Here is a 16,842-nt window from a genome sequence, read left to right as displayed (position 1 = left end):
TCCTCGTCCATGGGAATCGTAAAATATGCGTCCTTGAGGTCTAGTTTTACTAGCCAATCCTTTGCTTGTAAAATGTCTCTTAATAGATGGATGCCTTCCATCTTGAAGTGTCTGTATGTCAGAAAGTTGTTCAAATATTTTAGGTTTATAACGGGACGCCAACCTTTGTCCTTCTTTTTGACTAGGAATATGGTACTTATGAAGCTTTCCTGCATTTCTGATAGAGGGATCCTCACAATGGCACCCTTCTCTAACATTTGGGAAATCTCCAGCTCTATAAGTTTCGAGTTCTCCATGTCTAGAGTAATTTCTCTTGGAATTTTTTCCTGAAAGGGTACTTCCCAAAAATCTATTTTGAACCCAACAATTGTTTCTAGTACCCAGGGATCTTCAGTAACTTGTGCCCAATTGTGTGCAAAATTTCTCAGTCTCCCTGCCACCTTTAAGGATGAAAGATATTTTTTGCTTACCTTGATAGGATTGATTGTTGGATCTGGGTCTGCCACTCCTGGATCTTGATCCCCTTCCTCTTGAGGGGTCAAAATTTGAGTACGAGCGGTAGCCTCTGTTGGAGCGGAAGGAGCCTCTTTCGTCTTGGGGATAGAAATGGGACCTGTAGAAACCTCGGCTGATAGACTGTCCCCTCCTATCAGCCCTTCCAAAAACTGCATGGCCACCAAACACTCTTCGCATGTTAGATTGCGCTCTACTGAATGCGTTAAAGGTAGATACGTACTTTCCAAGGGAGTGTGCAAAATTTTCCCCAAACAGTAACCCTTTAGCATCACATATGTCTTCTTTGGTAGAAAGATCTGCAAGCTTCGGGTTCCTTCTTAAGAGGACAGCCTTTCTTCTTTCGCTAATGAGGTTAGAATTAGCATTGCCAACAAAGCAGATTGCTCATTGAGACCAACCTCTTAGCAGTTCAACATTTATGGGTGTATTGTTGATCCTAGCCTCTTCCGTCATATCAAAAATCTTTGTTAATGGGCCAAGCACGTCAAGTAGTTTATCTTGACACTGTTTGAGGCATTTTTTTATACCCTTCCTGGGATCTCTTCCAGATTTAAACAGAAGGGTGATGATCTCAGGGTCCAAATTAGGGGTGTTGCAAATCTTGTCCTCTGAGGAGGGACGAGGGCACTCGTTATGCATAAGATTGCGTGTATCTCTGTCTAAAGGTTTCCTTACTCTCTGAGAGAGGAATTTCCCGACGTGGTCCATTGGCCACCATTCTGAACTCCAGGGATGACGAATACCATTTGGGTTAAACATTTCCCCACCAAGGGGGTCTTTGACAATGCATGATGCGGTGGAAGGATTATTAATATCCTCATCAAGATCCTCCAAGCCGTCCTGGGGATCAAAAAAGAATTAATCTATATTTTGATTCTCATAGATCTGAGATTCCGGATCGTCATCAATTTCATTTGTACCGTAAAGGTTACCTTCATTTCTCATGTCGCTATGGACAACTCTTCTCTCTGTCCCAAGGTAATGGGCTCTTTCTTTTGTGCTGCTATGAGCACCAAAATCTATTGTAGCGTGAGGGCTACCAATAACAAATGCACGGGTAGGTGCCTCATTCATATGCTTCTTTTTTTCGGTAACTTTCCCTCTTTTCTTAGGGTCTGATATAGAAGGGGAGTCTCCATCCGAAAGTGAGAAATAGATTTCCTCAGTGGGAGGCGTTCTCTTTCCTTTGGTTAGAGCGGCATCGACCGCATCTCTGAGTGAAGACTTGAGTTCTTCACCAATCAGTCTTTTTAGATTATCACCCAGCAATTCCTGTTGGGATTGCATTGGGTTATTGTTTTCATTATTCATTGTAATGATTTAAAACTAAAGAATTCTATATCAAATCAAAAAATCCTTGAAAGGATTACTTACAGAAATCTTCCTGTTCAGATCTTTCTTTTTCGATAATCTAATATTGATTTTTCCTTATAACTCTCGTGATGAAGAGAGTAAATCAGGTTAAACCCAGGAATAAAGTAATAAATTAGGCCACAAGGTAGCACTAGTGTTTCAAAGAAGAGGATATCAATCGTCTTTCCGCTATTTTTCGATGAGAAAAAGGCTTTGTGTGAGGCTCCGGCTCGTAGCAATCTGCTAAATTAACCATCTAGAAATTGGTAACCAGGGTAACCATTGAGGGGAAATGACGGCAGATGACGGATAGGTAGGCACGCTCCCGCGTCTCCCAGCGCGTTACTAAGAGACGAGGGAGTCGAATGCTAACAAAGGTATTGAAAATGCCGGTTTCTTTTTCTTTCTTTATTTATTTAAGTCCTGCATCGTATATTGTTAGCAGTTTTAGAATCGCAGAGTATTTAAGAATCACGGAGTAGTGCCTCACCAAGCGGGGAGTTATGGGATTAGAGGCAAAAACTTACCTGAGACAAATGCCACGATCGCGATGCGATCGATGTGCATACATAAAGTGAAATAGACATTATTCCCCACCATAAATTGGAAAGGGAAGGCTGAAAAGCAAAGATTGGGTTCAAATACATAACACCTGTCTAATTACTGAAAGAGAACATTATGAGTAAACAGTATAAGCATAAATGTAAGCATAGTGCATAAAGAGGGTGTCAATAAATAAAACCCGAGACATAAGGTTACAATAGAATAAACCATTAGAAAAATAACATGTCTATGAAATATATAGTCAATAAGAAAGACCATAAATGAAGAGAGTACTTAGCTGTGTCAGAGCAGCGAACAAAAGAGGAAGATTGGAATACACAGTGGCTACTAGTTATGTTACGAGTGTTCTACTCTTTGTGACGTATTTACATTCTTTAAAGGGCTGCATGTTGGGCAGCAAATAAAAGTATTTGCATAATGTTAGGCTCCGGTCTTGTAATGAAATTGTACTAATGCAAACGTAATATAAAATCAATTTTGCATTAGTGATAGAAAAGATAAAAGCATCAGTGAATTGCCACATTAGTTCAAGTGCTACTACCTTTGCACATTTGTACCAGCAAAATGTAACAATTGAAAAATATACATAGCGCAAAAAGATCTTTCTATGATACAGAAAGGCAAAAGAATGTCCTGTTAGGACATTCTCAAAAGTAGTCCGTACAGTTTCACAATTTCATAATATGGCCCTTAGAAGTTTGTCTTCTCATTCTGATGAGATACTGTTGAGGCAGCAGTTTGCCACATACATCTACAATGCCTTCTCTGTCACCTGCTTTATTGATGTGCAAACTGAATTGCCGTCCTTGATAAAGAAAAGACTCTGTGGCAATACACCGAACTACAGAAGCCAAAGGCACCACAGAAATCTACCCCACTAAGGGCTGCTCTCCAAATCTGCTTGCAAGAGGATTGTGACAAGCTTTAACCTTACGTTGGCACTTGGAAGGTCACCAGCTCCAACACTTGGACTGCCCTACGTGTGGAATGTCCAAGTAGATATTAAAAACTTGCGCCAGCTCTTTTAGCCTACTATTTATTCAGCCATGTTTTTTCTGTGCCTATGTTAATTTGTTTGACATCTTAAGTTTAGGAATACAGCAGGATTTGTGTGCTACAGACAAAAGCATTGGCAAAGCCAATAAGTTTGACACTCTAGTGAAAATAAAAGCTTTCCAGTTCTCTAGAGCACAGGTGTGGACTTTTCGAGTGTCACATCTTTTTCAGAGTGAGTCATTCTTTCTAAACAATTGCAGGAGTCTGGCAACTACATCACGTAACATCCCGTAACCTGTCAATCAGTTAAAGACCAGCATTGTAATGCCCCCTCACCATTATATAGTGAAGGCGGTTACAGTTGGAAGCAAAGCAGAGGTGATCATCTTTCCGAAATCTTCTGCCGACTGATAAAGATCATGTTCAAGAACATATAGTTGATGTGGGAGGCTTAGCATTAACTGTGTGGTAATAAAGGTAAATGCACAAACTCCTCTCATACACACTCGACTGGTTAGGTACAGTACAAGCAGCAGCAGTGCAGATACACTTACCCAGAACACGTATAGCATAGATAGCAGCCCTGCACCTTTTATCACACACTGGAGCAAGAATCCTCATATTATTAGATCATATACACAGCTCAACGAAGGCCAAATACGGTGAACAGAGCAGGATGTTCTGACCCATATGCCCTCTGGAAATGGAATCATGCATAAACCATTCACTTAATTTTTTGTATAACTCAAACCAAACTGTACTGCATACCCTTCTCTTCTTTGAGCCTTGTACCTAGTATGCATTAAGATACATTTAATGATTCACTTATAGAGTCAATTAAGCTCATAGTAATATATCCATTCACTCACTTTTACAACCACTTATTGTTCAACAGAGCTTTCCCTATATATATTAAACATATTAAAATTATTCAGAAACACATAGTCAATTGAAGACGTCATCAATGATGTCATCAGTGATGAGATGTCATCAGTGATGTCATGAGTGATGTCACTGACCATGTCATGAGTGATGTAATATGTGACGTCATCAGCAGTGGATTGCGGGCGCGCGAGTTATAGTTAGCTGAACTAACTATAACGGGGGAATTTCATTGGTTTTGTACGAGTGAAATGTCCAGCTAACTATAACATGTGTGAAACCTATGGTTTTTTCAGTGAATTTGCAAGGTTTTTTAAATGCTAATTCCTAACTAAAACGTGTGTGAAACCTATGTTTTTTTCAGTGAATATATATATATATATATATATATATTACCTACTGGCGGTCGCCAGTAGGTAGTTATAGTTAGGACCCCTTTTCCATAGGAAAACCTCAACATTCTATTTTGAATAACTTTGGCGCCGGTCGACGAATCCTCGTGAATTTTTCAAAATAGGTGGGGCGCTACGCTCCGCTCCTACCTTGAAAGTCTCGGGGGGATTTGTCAAGCGGGGGCTGAGATAAAAGGGGGGTCCCAAAACGCGTTTTTCCCATGCATTTTTCCATAGGACCTTTAGACACAGCTACAGCCCGAACGGCTGAACAGAATTACTTGAAATTTGGCAGAGAGGTAGTCCTCAGGTCAAGGAAGTGCCTTTTGTAGGTTTGGTGTAAATCTGTTCAGTAGATTCTGAGAAAATAGCATTTAAATCAATATATATATCTGTGGCAGCTTACGGTGAGCTTACCGTACGCGTCCGGTGCCGTGCGCGAGCGCGATTCTGATTGGCTGTTAGATCATAGTAAACATTCGAATCGGTCGAAACCAGGAAGCGGCGGCCGCCATTTTCTCACTCGCACTGTCAGGGGGGTGAATAAAAAAGGTGGATAATGTGAAAAGGGGGCAGGCTCGACAGTTCCTGACCCCCTAGCCTTGGTCAGGGGGTCCCAGAAGGACCCTCAAGGGCAAAAATGAAATGTATTTTTTTTTCGAAAAATCGCCGTATGCGCGTAGCGTACGCGCACGGTGTAATCTGCGAAATTCCGCGAAATTCGCGGAATTACGCGTACCGTGCGCGCACGGCAAAAAAAAAATTGCAAAAAGGAAAGCTTAAAAAAAAAATTCAAAAATTGTGAGGTAAGGTTGGCTCTTATAAGAGCCGTTGGGTTCATACAGGGATAGAGGAAAGAAAGAATGGGAATATTATGAGCGTCTACAAACATGCTGGTCTATCTTATTGTTAATAAGGGGAAGACTGACCTCCCCAAAAACAATAAGACCACCACATTTTGTACACCTCATTTCAACACTCCCAAATCGAGGGTTGATGTCCAAAGGAAAAGAAGAAGGTGATGCTCCAACAACAGAGGAAGGGCTCAGCTGAGCTGCCGATGATGTACTCGGCTGAGCATCTGAGGCTGGGCTCTGGTGACTTACTGAAGAGTTTTCTCCAGTATGTCGAGCAAAGGTCCTTGGGTGTCTGTCCTGAAGGTGTCTCTTCATAGAGTGATTTCCAAAGGAATATTTCTTCCTTGGATTTCCTCTTGATAAAACACGATCACAAAGTATGCAAGTGACCAATTGAGCATTCACCTTTTTCTCCCCCTCTGGAAAAGTGAAATACTCCCATACAAAAGAAGTCTTTTGTTTCCTCCTTCTCTGGATCATGGTGGTGCTGCTGGCCTCACTCTCAGAAGAGGTCTGCTGTTCTGCCATTGTATCCCAATGTCAATCCAGCTCCTGCTCCTAGAGAATCACAAGCAGAAATGAGGGGAATGGGTGTGGTGTGGGAAGAATCTGGAACTGAAAGTAGTTTCAACCAATGAAAAGTGTTCTTTCAAGCAGTAATGAGGGGAATGGGTGTGGTGTGGGAAGTTTCTGGAAGTGAAAGTAATTTCAACCAATAAAAAGTGATCTTTGTAAGTCACATGACCTGCCGTGCGCGCACGTGACGCTTACGGTGCGCTTACGCAGCGCTAATGCATAAAAAAAAAAAACCTTTCCATAATGCAGGATATAGTACATAAATTATTATATAAAAAGGCTTACAAAAAATGACATAAAAAAAATGTGCATTTAAAAAACCATACAAATTAAATGAATTTGGGAATCAGACACATTATAGTTAGAAATTACCATTTTAAAAATCTTGCAAAGACACTGGAAAAACCATAGGTATCAAACATATTATAGTTAGGAATTAGCATTTAAAAAACCTTGCAAATTCACTGAAAAAACCATAGGTTTCACACACGTTATAGTTAGGATTTAACATTTAAAAAACCTTGCAAATTCACTGAAAAAACCATAGGTTTCACACATGTTATAGTTAGCGGAAATTTTACTGATAAAAAACCAGTGAAATTGCCCCGTTATAGTTAGTGCTGGCAACTATAACTCACGCGACCGCAATCTTCTGCTGATGACATATGTGTCTTTATGAAAAAAAAATATTTGTAATATATGTATAGCTAAAAATGTATGGAAGAAGACATGGGCAAATAAGTGTCTAAATAAACTATTAGCATCAGCAAAGGATTGCGGTCGCGTGAGTTATAGTTGCCAGCACTAACTATAACGGGGCAATTTCACTGGTTTTTTATCAGTAAAATTTCCGCTAACTATAACATGTGTGAAACCTATGGTTTTTTCAGTGAATTTGCAAGGTTTTTTAAATGCTAATTCCTAACTATAACGTGTGTGAAACCTATGGTTTTTTCAGTGAATATATATATATATATATATATATATACATTTTTTTGTCCTCCAGCTTGTGCCAGTTATGTGAGAACCACTTGAACACAGAGCTCCAAGCTTCAGCTCTTTATTACAGGTATGGAAGACACCAACCCGCTCCATTTTGCAGCTAAACCCCACTGCTGCCGATGCGTTTCGAAATATTTTTCTTCTTCAAAGGCTTGTGGAGAAGGAGAACAAGCACAGTCCAATCACCCACTCTTTAATACACATGCTGGCGCGCCCCCTAATGGGCAGCTCTGTTTAAGACTGTGCCAAGTGATTATGGGAGTTGCAGTGCCGGTAAAGTTAATTAAATATCCTGCTGGTGCATTCAAGGCCCGCAAATGAGCCTCCGCGGGTGGGCGCTTTCTCAATCCAGTGTTCATGCCCCACGTAGAGAGGCTGGTGAATACCAACCCCTGTGTATTAAAGAGTGGGTGATTGGACTGTGCTTGTTCTCCTTCCCCACAAGCCTTTGAAGAAGAAGAATATTTCGAAATGTGTAGGCAGCAGTGGGGTTTGGCTGCGAAAGGGAGCGGGTTGGCGTCTTCCATACCTGTAATAAAGGGCTGAAGCTTGGAGCTCTGCGTTTGTGTTCGAGTGCTTCTCATGGAACTGGTACAAGCTGGAGCAAATATATAATATATATATATATTCTTTGTTGGTTTTATATTACTAATGCACTAATTATCATTTTTTGGCACTATTTCTCTGCACTGCGCCATATTTGGAGCACCTACCTTTCTTGTTGTTGTAATTATATTAGCTATTAGAAATATAGTGTTTATCTCGTTTTCTGCCCTATTGAACTGTCACTGCTGAATCAACTAATTGAAATAATTGTTTTTTAAAGCTTGATGCTCTTAGAAATGCGGTACGAAATATCACTGAAAGCCATGCTGCCCACGCAGGCAACACTGCAGCACATCAAAGTTTCGCTGAATATAAAGTTGAAATCAGGTAAGACAACACCTGTCACTCGTGTTTGTCGCTGTTTCTACCGCCACCCCACACCTGTACTTATAAACGATATAGAGAGGCAGAAAGGCTAGCACACCTCCTGAGATGTGAAAATTGGGTTTTAGAGTGCGATTCAAACTCCACTGGTGTATACATGGATACCAAATCGCATATGTGGATATACGGTGGGCCCGGGTGTGGAAAATTATTGTCAAAACATATTGTTCTCAATTAGAAAATTTGCTACACACTTAATGTTTTTATTACTTTATTTAGCATTCTGTCACTAGAATTAAACATTTAGAAGTGATGTTATGAAAAAGTAATTCGTACAAAATCACATTCACCTTTAGAAAAACCAAAATCTTCCATATATTAAGTCCTGCATAAACATAACGTAAAAGCTGTATGAAATCGAACTACAGATCCATCATTTTTCACATCACATTAACACCTAACTCAAGCACACTTACGGTGTGCTTTCGGTCAGTGGCCATGGAAATCTTTTGTTATTCAGTTATGTGGAAAGGCGGGTTAATTTCTATCTTTGCACTGTCAAAAAATTCAGGTTGTGATGATTGTGAAGCTTATTAGACTATTGTTCTTTCAGTAGAATGAATGGTATCCCACCTTAAAAGAGAATTCACATACAATCTAACTTACTTCAGAGTTCCTAATTGCAATTACCTACACACAGAAGTAGGGTTCTGAACTTCAAAATATTATGTATTATTTGTCTACTTTTTTGCTTCTCTTTTAAAAGTAATGTTTCCATTCTTGAAAGCCTTCATATAAACATTTCTGGACATCTAATTGATTTGTGTACTTCATCTCACTTTTTAACTAACCCATTCCAGGTCTTTTATTGATGTATGTTATTATTTCCAAATGTTCAGGAAGTGCATCTTCAAACGTTTGCCAAAATGTGCATTGCAGACACCTAAACATTCCTCTGACAACCACTTTAAGCTCTTCCCCCTGTTACGCTCATATTCCTGCCATAAGTAAGTTACATTACACTTGCTTATTTGAATGAATAAATCTTCATTCAGTTATGCATCATAATCATAAAAAATAAAAAAATAAAAATAAAACCACATACATAGGTTTAAAATACACAATTCATCATTATGATAAACTAACATGACTAAAAAGTCTAAAACATTCCAGAGGGCTGCACCTAAAAGTACAATAGTCAGATTTACTTTAAAAATATTTAACGTATGCACCAAGCCGACCCGACGCATAGCGCGGTGTTCTGGAGAGGGTTGGGAAAACTGGTACGTTGGTTCACCTCCTATGGAAATGCCAGCATTTACAACAGTACTAGACACGGAACTCCCCAGATTTCCGGCCTACATCCTCTTGGGAGTCCTGAACCTCCTCATATATCCCCTCAAGTCTAGAAGAGGGTGCCAGATAGCGATAGCGCTAGGCACGGCCACTCAAAACATATTACTTCACTGGAGGACGCCTCGGATTCCCACCCACACGGGTTGACTTAAGCGATTGTAGCACATATTGGGGATGGAGAAGATATCACTTACGTTGGCAGGGGGGAAGAGCTTGACTTTTGGAGAGCTCTGGCAACCATTCTTAGCTCTCCTAGTCCCAGAATTCAGGAAACTTACATGCCCCAGATACCTCGCCTCTTACGCCTCCCCTCATTGGAGACTATTACTCAGCGAGATCTGCCACAACGGTGAGCCCTTTACATCTAGACACGATTCCCAACACGCAGTGGACGGGGGGTGGATATTGGGTGGGGGGGGGTATTGTTATTTTTATTGTTATTCCTCTTGTTCTTATATCTTCAGTTAGTGCTTAATGCTAAATGTTCACTTCTGGGTTCTGCGTAGCCCATATATTGAAGTATTTCGCGTGTCACATTGCTGCACTGGCTGTTGAATCAATAAAAAGATTTAAACCATAAAAATATTTAACAATTCATAATTTTGTTCCAATGTAGTACACCTTTCAAAAAGGAAGAAACAGCCAACATTACAACATGATCAGGTAATAACTGCAGGTTTAATAAAGCTGGCAGAAACTGACCGAAACCTCTGGACTTTAAAATTGATACTACAAAATGATAGAGTAAGACTCATAACATTTGCAGAATAGAAACAAATGTTCCAGAGTTTGAATGGAGCAACCGTCACAATGACAAACTTGGATCTTTTTATGATCAAACTAACGAGGCGGAAAGCAAATAAGTGGACGTATTGAACCCAGAAAAATTTCATTAGTAGAGATCTTTCCTAAGGTTGACTAATAACAAGAACATAGGGTTCACGGCCTACAACAGTTTGATAAAAGTAAAATAGATCTAGTGGTTGGTTTCACAAGCACCTCAGATTCCGTATCTTCCTTTAGCTGCTTTAAAAATCATTCCCTGACTAATCTCCTATCCCCCTTATTAAGAAGGTGCGGTATGTGAAACAAGTCATGGCAGGCTACGATCCAGGCAACAGACTTGATGTAATTCAATCATGGTATTTTTTGTCCATGCACACACACAAGGCAGTCCTCAATCACATCCCTATTGGACCCTGTGTGCTCACCATAAAACACTGAGATCGACTACAACACTGGAGCCAATTTCACACAGTCCTCCATGTAATCAAGACCCAGTTCTTCATTGACTCATAGCGATGAACTCTTTAGGTCCAGACCCAACAGTTTCCTGCAAAAGCGATTCTCTTCTTGCTGAATGACTTTGACATTGCGGTAATCCCAAATGGCAGCACCATATAATAGTACAGGAAGACATTTCATGTTATAGATCAGCAGTAAAGGTAGTATGAGTTTATTACCAGTCTATGCTGAAAATCTTTAAAAAAGTGATGCAAGCTTGAGAGACACAAAAGCAGCAGTTACATATGCATGTGAACCAGCCATTTTTTGATCAAATGTAACACCCAGATTGTGAAAAGTAGGCACCTAGAAACCATCCTCTCCTTTAGGGGGATTTGTCTAGTTTTGGAAGATTTCCTCCCACACACCTTATAGTAAGTTTTGCTGCTGTTCACATCCAACTCCAGCTCATCCATGAAGCTAACAAAAAGGGGCAGCAAGCCTTTTAAGACCATTAGCCATTTGGGCCATCTACACAGCATTGTGCGCGTAGAGCATGGAAGGCGCACAAACTGTCTATACCTTGGGCAGATCATTCCCGTGAGCGGCTGGATGGGTGTTTAAACCATTAATAAACAATAGAGAAAGAATAGGATCCAGCACACTGCCCTGTCTGACCCCACGTTGGAGGTCAAAAGATTCCATGCATTCCTTTTCCCTGCCATATTTCACTTAAGTATTCACATCTGTTTGTAAAGCCGTTAAAAAATTGACCTGTGAAATAAGTAGCCCTAGTGCCGCCAAGTTGTTCCATAGCTTTGACGTATTCACCTAGTCAAAAGCACTGCTCAGGTCCATAAATGCAAGGTAAATGGACCCTTGCTTTGCGACCACATATTTTCCAATCAGCAGGTTTAAGTTCAGGCACTGCTCCACAGTGCCTTTGCCTGCCCTAAACCCATATTGGACTGGGCAGAGTATTTTGTTTGCTTGGGCCCACTTTTCCATACACTGTAAGAAAATGCAACCCACCACCTTCACTACTGAGTGTAATAAGGAAATAGGTCTGTAGCATGTGGGATCTTGTCTATTCCCTTTTTAAAAAAGAGGTAATATTATTGCATATTTCCATGACGGGGGAGTCCCACCTGCACAGCAGCATTATGTGTGTTAGTTAAGATGGGCAATGTATAGAAAACCACGCACACCTAGATTTATACAAATGTAGACAGGATGAGGCGTGCCTTAGAGGTGAACGTCACCTAAACCAGGACGTGTAGACAAATGAAAAATGCACTAATCGAGTTGAGTAGTGTCCCTCTAAGCACAGCCAAATTGCAACGAAGTTGCAGGATAAACACTGTTCAAACTCAAAGGTAAAATAACAAGTTGTTTGTTGTTGTCATATTCCTCGTTTTATTCACGGGATATGAAATTCATCACAGTAATCAAACCAAGGACTCGTGAAATATACTCAATGCATTTAAGGGTTTTACATAACCCTTCATCAGGAGTGGTCCTAGGGAAAATACAAAAAGGAGAGATGTGTCGACCTGTTGCGTCATGAGAATAATTAAATTAATGTCTGGTGAGTTAGAAACTAATCAAAAGAAGATCAATGACTGTGAAGAACCTGAAATAAAAGAAGTGACCATTCAAAAACGGTACCTTATGGAATGGCGGTTATTGTGAAAAAATAAAACGAAAAATGACGTGATTAAAAACAACGGTGCCGCGAGGACCAAGAAAAAAGTGCTGTTAAACTCAAACGTGTGAAACATAACTGATTAAACCTTAAGCCACAAAAGCCATGCTATTTCCCGGTGCGTGAAAAAAGCTAAAACCATATGGTAACGAGACATACCTGGTAAATTAAGTAATCTGAGTAACCAAAGTTACGACATGCGGTGAAAGTCAGCGTGTATGCCTACAATCCTGCTCCAACGAGTGGGTCAGTTAGTAAACAGTGAAAAGGAAGTGCCTTCAAATATCAAAGGCAAAGTAATGGAAAGTAAAAAAGGACCGAATAACATCGGAAAAGAGGTCAGCCATCTTATGATGGTATTCACGGAGTGAGATTGGTACTGTATATGCAGGGATTGATGGATAATAATGAATAAAGTAATAACAAAGGTTAAAATGTTTAAAAAATAATGGAAAGAACAGAAGATAAATAAACGATAAACAACCAAATTAAAAGAGAGGAATTTAAAATGAAAAACGGTTTAACTGAGTTGAAAACGAGTAAAGTTAAATGAGAAAAAAGAGTTCTGTTATAAAAGGCTAAAAACAGGCTAAAAAAAGATAAAAAAAGATCCAAAGTGAAACGTGATGGAGGAGAAGAAAAATAATAATAAACGAAGTGAAGTTGTGAGAAGTTGTGCAAAACAATAACACTGATAAATACAGATAAACAAAGATCCAAAGTGAAACGTGATGGAGGAAAAGAAAAATAATAATAAACGAAGTGAAGTTGTAAGAAGTTGTGTAAAACGATAACACAGATAAATACAGATATTCAGGTGAAGTAAAATGGACACAAAGATCAAAACAAGTTCAAAAGGCCAGAATGCACAGAGTAATAGTTACAAAAAGCAACTGAGTTCGACGCGGTCATTAAGTCCGTGTGGGACCAAGGCATTCATTTTGTAAATCCATGCTGTTTCTCTCTGTAAAAGATATTTGCGGTTGTCTCTGTTTTCTCTGATTGGAACCATTTCACAAACCAAAAATCTCAATTGGCTAATGTTGTGACTCTTGGATAAAAAGTGCATCGCTACTGTTGACTTGATGTTTTTGTTGCGAATGTTGCTTTTGTGTTCTGTTAGACGCACTTTTATTTTCCTCTCAGTTTTGCCTATGTATACGAGGCCACATGGGCATTTTAGCATCTATACAAGATTCTTTTGAGTCACATGTTGCTGTAACGTGTAACTTGATGTTAAAACCTTGTGTAGGATGTTGAGTTGAATTTCCTTTGATAATACTGTTACAATGCCCACAGTTATGACAGGGTATGGTGCCTTTGTGAGATGAAACTGAATCAATGGTGGGTTGAGAATGCAAAAGTTCCATCAAATTCTTACTCCTCTCATATGCAAAGAGAGGTTTCTCCAGAAATGTATCCTTGAAGTCTGGTATCAAAGGAAATTCAACTCAACATCCTACACAAGGTTTTAACATCAAGTTACACGTTACAGCGACATGTGACTCAAAGAATCTTGTATACATGCTAAAATGCCCATGTGGCCTCGTATACATAGGCAAAACTGAGAGGAAAATAAAAGTGCGTCTAACAGAACACAAAAGCAACATTCGCAACAAAAACATCAAGTCAACGGTAGCGATGCACTTTTTATCCAAGAGTCACAACATTAGCCAATTGAGATTTTTGGTTTGTGAAATGGTTCCAATCAGAGAAAACAGAGACAACCGCAAATATCTTTTACAGAGAGAAACAGCATGGATTTACAAAATGAATGCCTTGGTCCCACACGGACTTAATGACCGCGTCAAACTCAGTTGCTTTTTGTAACTATTACACTCTGCATTCTGGCCTTTTGAACTTGTTTTGATCTTTGTGTCCATTTTACTTCACCTGAATATCTGCATTTATCTGTGTTATCGTTTTACACAACTTCTTACAACTTCACTTCGTTTATTATTATTTTTCTTTTCCTCCATCACGTTTCACTTTGGGTCTTTGCTTATCTGTATTTATCAGTGTTATTGTTTTACACAACTTCTCACAACTTCACTTCGTTTATTATTATTTTTCTTCTCCTCCATCACGTTTCACTTTGAATCTTTTTTATCTTTTTTTAGCCTGTTTTTAGCCTTTTATAACAGAACTCTTTTTTCTCATTTAACTTTACTCGTTTTCAACTCAGTTAAACCGTTTTTCATTTTAAATTCCTCTCTTTTAATTTGGTTGTTTATCGTTTATTTATCTTCTGTTCTTTCCATTATTTTTTAAACATTTTAACCTTTGTTATTACTTTATTCATTATTATCCATCAATCCCTGCATATACAGTACCAATGTCACTCCGTGAATACCATCATAAGATGGCTGACCTCTTTTCCGATGTTATTCGGTCCTTTTTTACTTTCATTACTTTGCCTTTGATATTTGAAGGCACTTCCTTTTCACTGTTTACTAACTGACCCACTCGTTTGAGCAGGATTGTAGGCATACACGCTGACTTTCACCGCATGTCGTAACTTTGGTTACTCAGATTACTTAATTTACCAGGTATGTCTTGTTACCATATGGTTTTATCTTTTTTCACGCACCGGGAAATAGCATGGCTTTTGTGGCTTAAGGTTTAATCAGTTATGTTTCACACGTTTGAGTTTAACAGCACTTTTTTTCTTGGTCCTCGCGGCACCGTTGTTTTTAATCACGTCATTTCTCGTTTTATTTTTTTCACAATAACCATACGCTTGATTCAACAGCACTTTTTTCTTGGTCCTCGCGGTACCGTTGTTTTTAATCACGTCATTTCTCGTTTTATTTTTTCACAATAACCGCCATTCCATAAGGTACCGTTTTTGAATGGTCACTTCTTTTATTTCAGGTTCTTCACAGTTATTGATCTTCTTTTGATTAGTTTCTAACTCACCAGACATTAATTTAATTATTCTCATGACGCAACAGGTCGACACATCTCTCCTTTTTGTATTTTCCCTAGGACCACTCCTGATGAAGGGTTATGTAAAACCCGAAATGCATTGAGTATATTTCACGAGTCCTTGGTTTGATTACTGTGATGAATTTCATATCCCGTGAATAAAACGAGGAATATGACAACAACGAACAACTTGTTATTTTACCTTTGAGTTTGAACAGTGTTTATCCTGCAACTTCGTTGCAATTTGGCTGTGCTTAGAGGGACACTACTCAACTCGATTAGTGCATTTTTCATTAGTTAAGATGGGGGCACAAAGTGGGCCCAACCTTATAGAGGTCCACATGTATCCCGTCTGAACCAGGTGCTTTATTGGATGGACTGGCCAGGAAAACCACATATACCTCATCAAAATCAAACCTAATCTCCAATGGGTACAAGTGCTTTCATCATCCAAAGCCAGAGGGACAACCATATCAAGAGTGTAAACTAATAAAATGAGACACCCAGTGCTCTGGTCTAATGGTAGATCCTATATCATCGAGAGCAGCCACAGTGGACAGTCATCCGTTGACAATGGCCCAAAAAAAACCAGAGTCCCTGGAGGCACAAGTAGATACCAATTGCTCCCAAGAAGCCTCTTTTGGATCACCTTTTCACTTTCGGATTGCTAATTTATATACCATCCTCCTCGCATCTGTAATATTCTGCTGATTGTGAGGCTTAGTAGTAAAGGCCTCACAAAGTTGCTTATTAGCCAACCTACAGGCGCTACTGTTGCAGCCACTCACCTCCTGCTTGGTGTTTCTTCAGAGAGGTTGTTCCCCAGCCACACCGGGACAATCACAATCATCGGACCAGCGCACCCTCCGGGACTGCGAGGACCAGGTAGCCCGGCGTCGAGCCGCCCGCCACACCTGAATCCTCTTCCCGGCTCCTCCCTGCCAGCGTTCTTCACGCCTCGCGGCCCCCGCTTCGCGGGAGCCGCTCGCAGGCGCTACTGTTGCAGCCACTCACCTCCTGCTTGGTGTTTCTTCAGAGAGGTTGTTCCCCAGCCACACCGGGACAATCACAATCATCGGACCAGCGCACCCTCCGGGACTGCGAGGACCAGGTAGCCCGGCGTCGAGCCGCCCGCCACACCTGAATCCTCTTCCTGGCTCCTCCCTGCCAGCTTATTGGAATATAACGTGGCCTTTCCCTGAACGCGCTAGCGGTACGCGCGCGGAGCTCATCCCGGAGCGAAGACCGGGCAAAGAGCGGGCCCTCTGAGGCCCTCAGAGTCTCGAGGAGACCGGACCGGGGGAACCCCCTGCACTGTCCAGCAACCGTGAGTTGTGTGTTTGACATTGTTAGCATTACCATGGCCGAGACTGTACCTACTAATGCACCCATAACAAATGGTACCCCAATCAAAGGTACACTGGTCGATTATTTCAAAAAGGTTGCTGCGGCATCGGTCAAGGAGACTACGCTCGCTGAACGAAGGGCTGAGCGACGTCGCTCTATAGAGTGTATTAAAAATAGGATACCATTAGATAATATGTCTCCTATAACTCCGACT

General features: G+C 40.3%; 1 protein-coding gene across 1 annotated transcript in view; it reads left to right on the top strand.

Annotated features, from left to right (window-relative positions):
- Positions 1-16,842, top strand: part of CC2D2A (coiled-coil and C2 domain containing 2A) — a 415,347-nt gene that overhangs the window by 105,861 nt on the left and 292,644 nt on the right. The window contains exon 12 of the mRNA XM_085642396.1: positions 7,965-8,071. Within this exon, the coding sequence (XP_085498522.1) occupies positions 7,965-8,071 (107 nt within the window). The remainder of the gene's footprint in view (positions 1-7,964; positions 8,072-16,842) is intronic.

The sequence above is a fragment of the Triturus cristatus genome, chromosome 2_2, assembly GCF_964204655.1.
Source record: "Triturus cristatus chromosome 2_2, aTriCri1.1, whole genome shotgun sequence".
Classification (NCBI taxonomy): Eukaryota; Metazoa; Chordata; class Amphibia; order Caudata; family Salamandridae; genus Triturus; species Triturus cristatus.
This window is presented reverse-complemented; position numbering and strand designations above follow the sequence as displayed.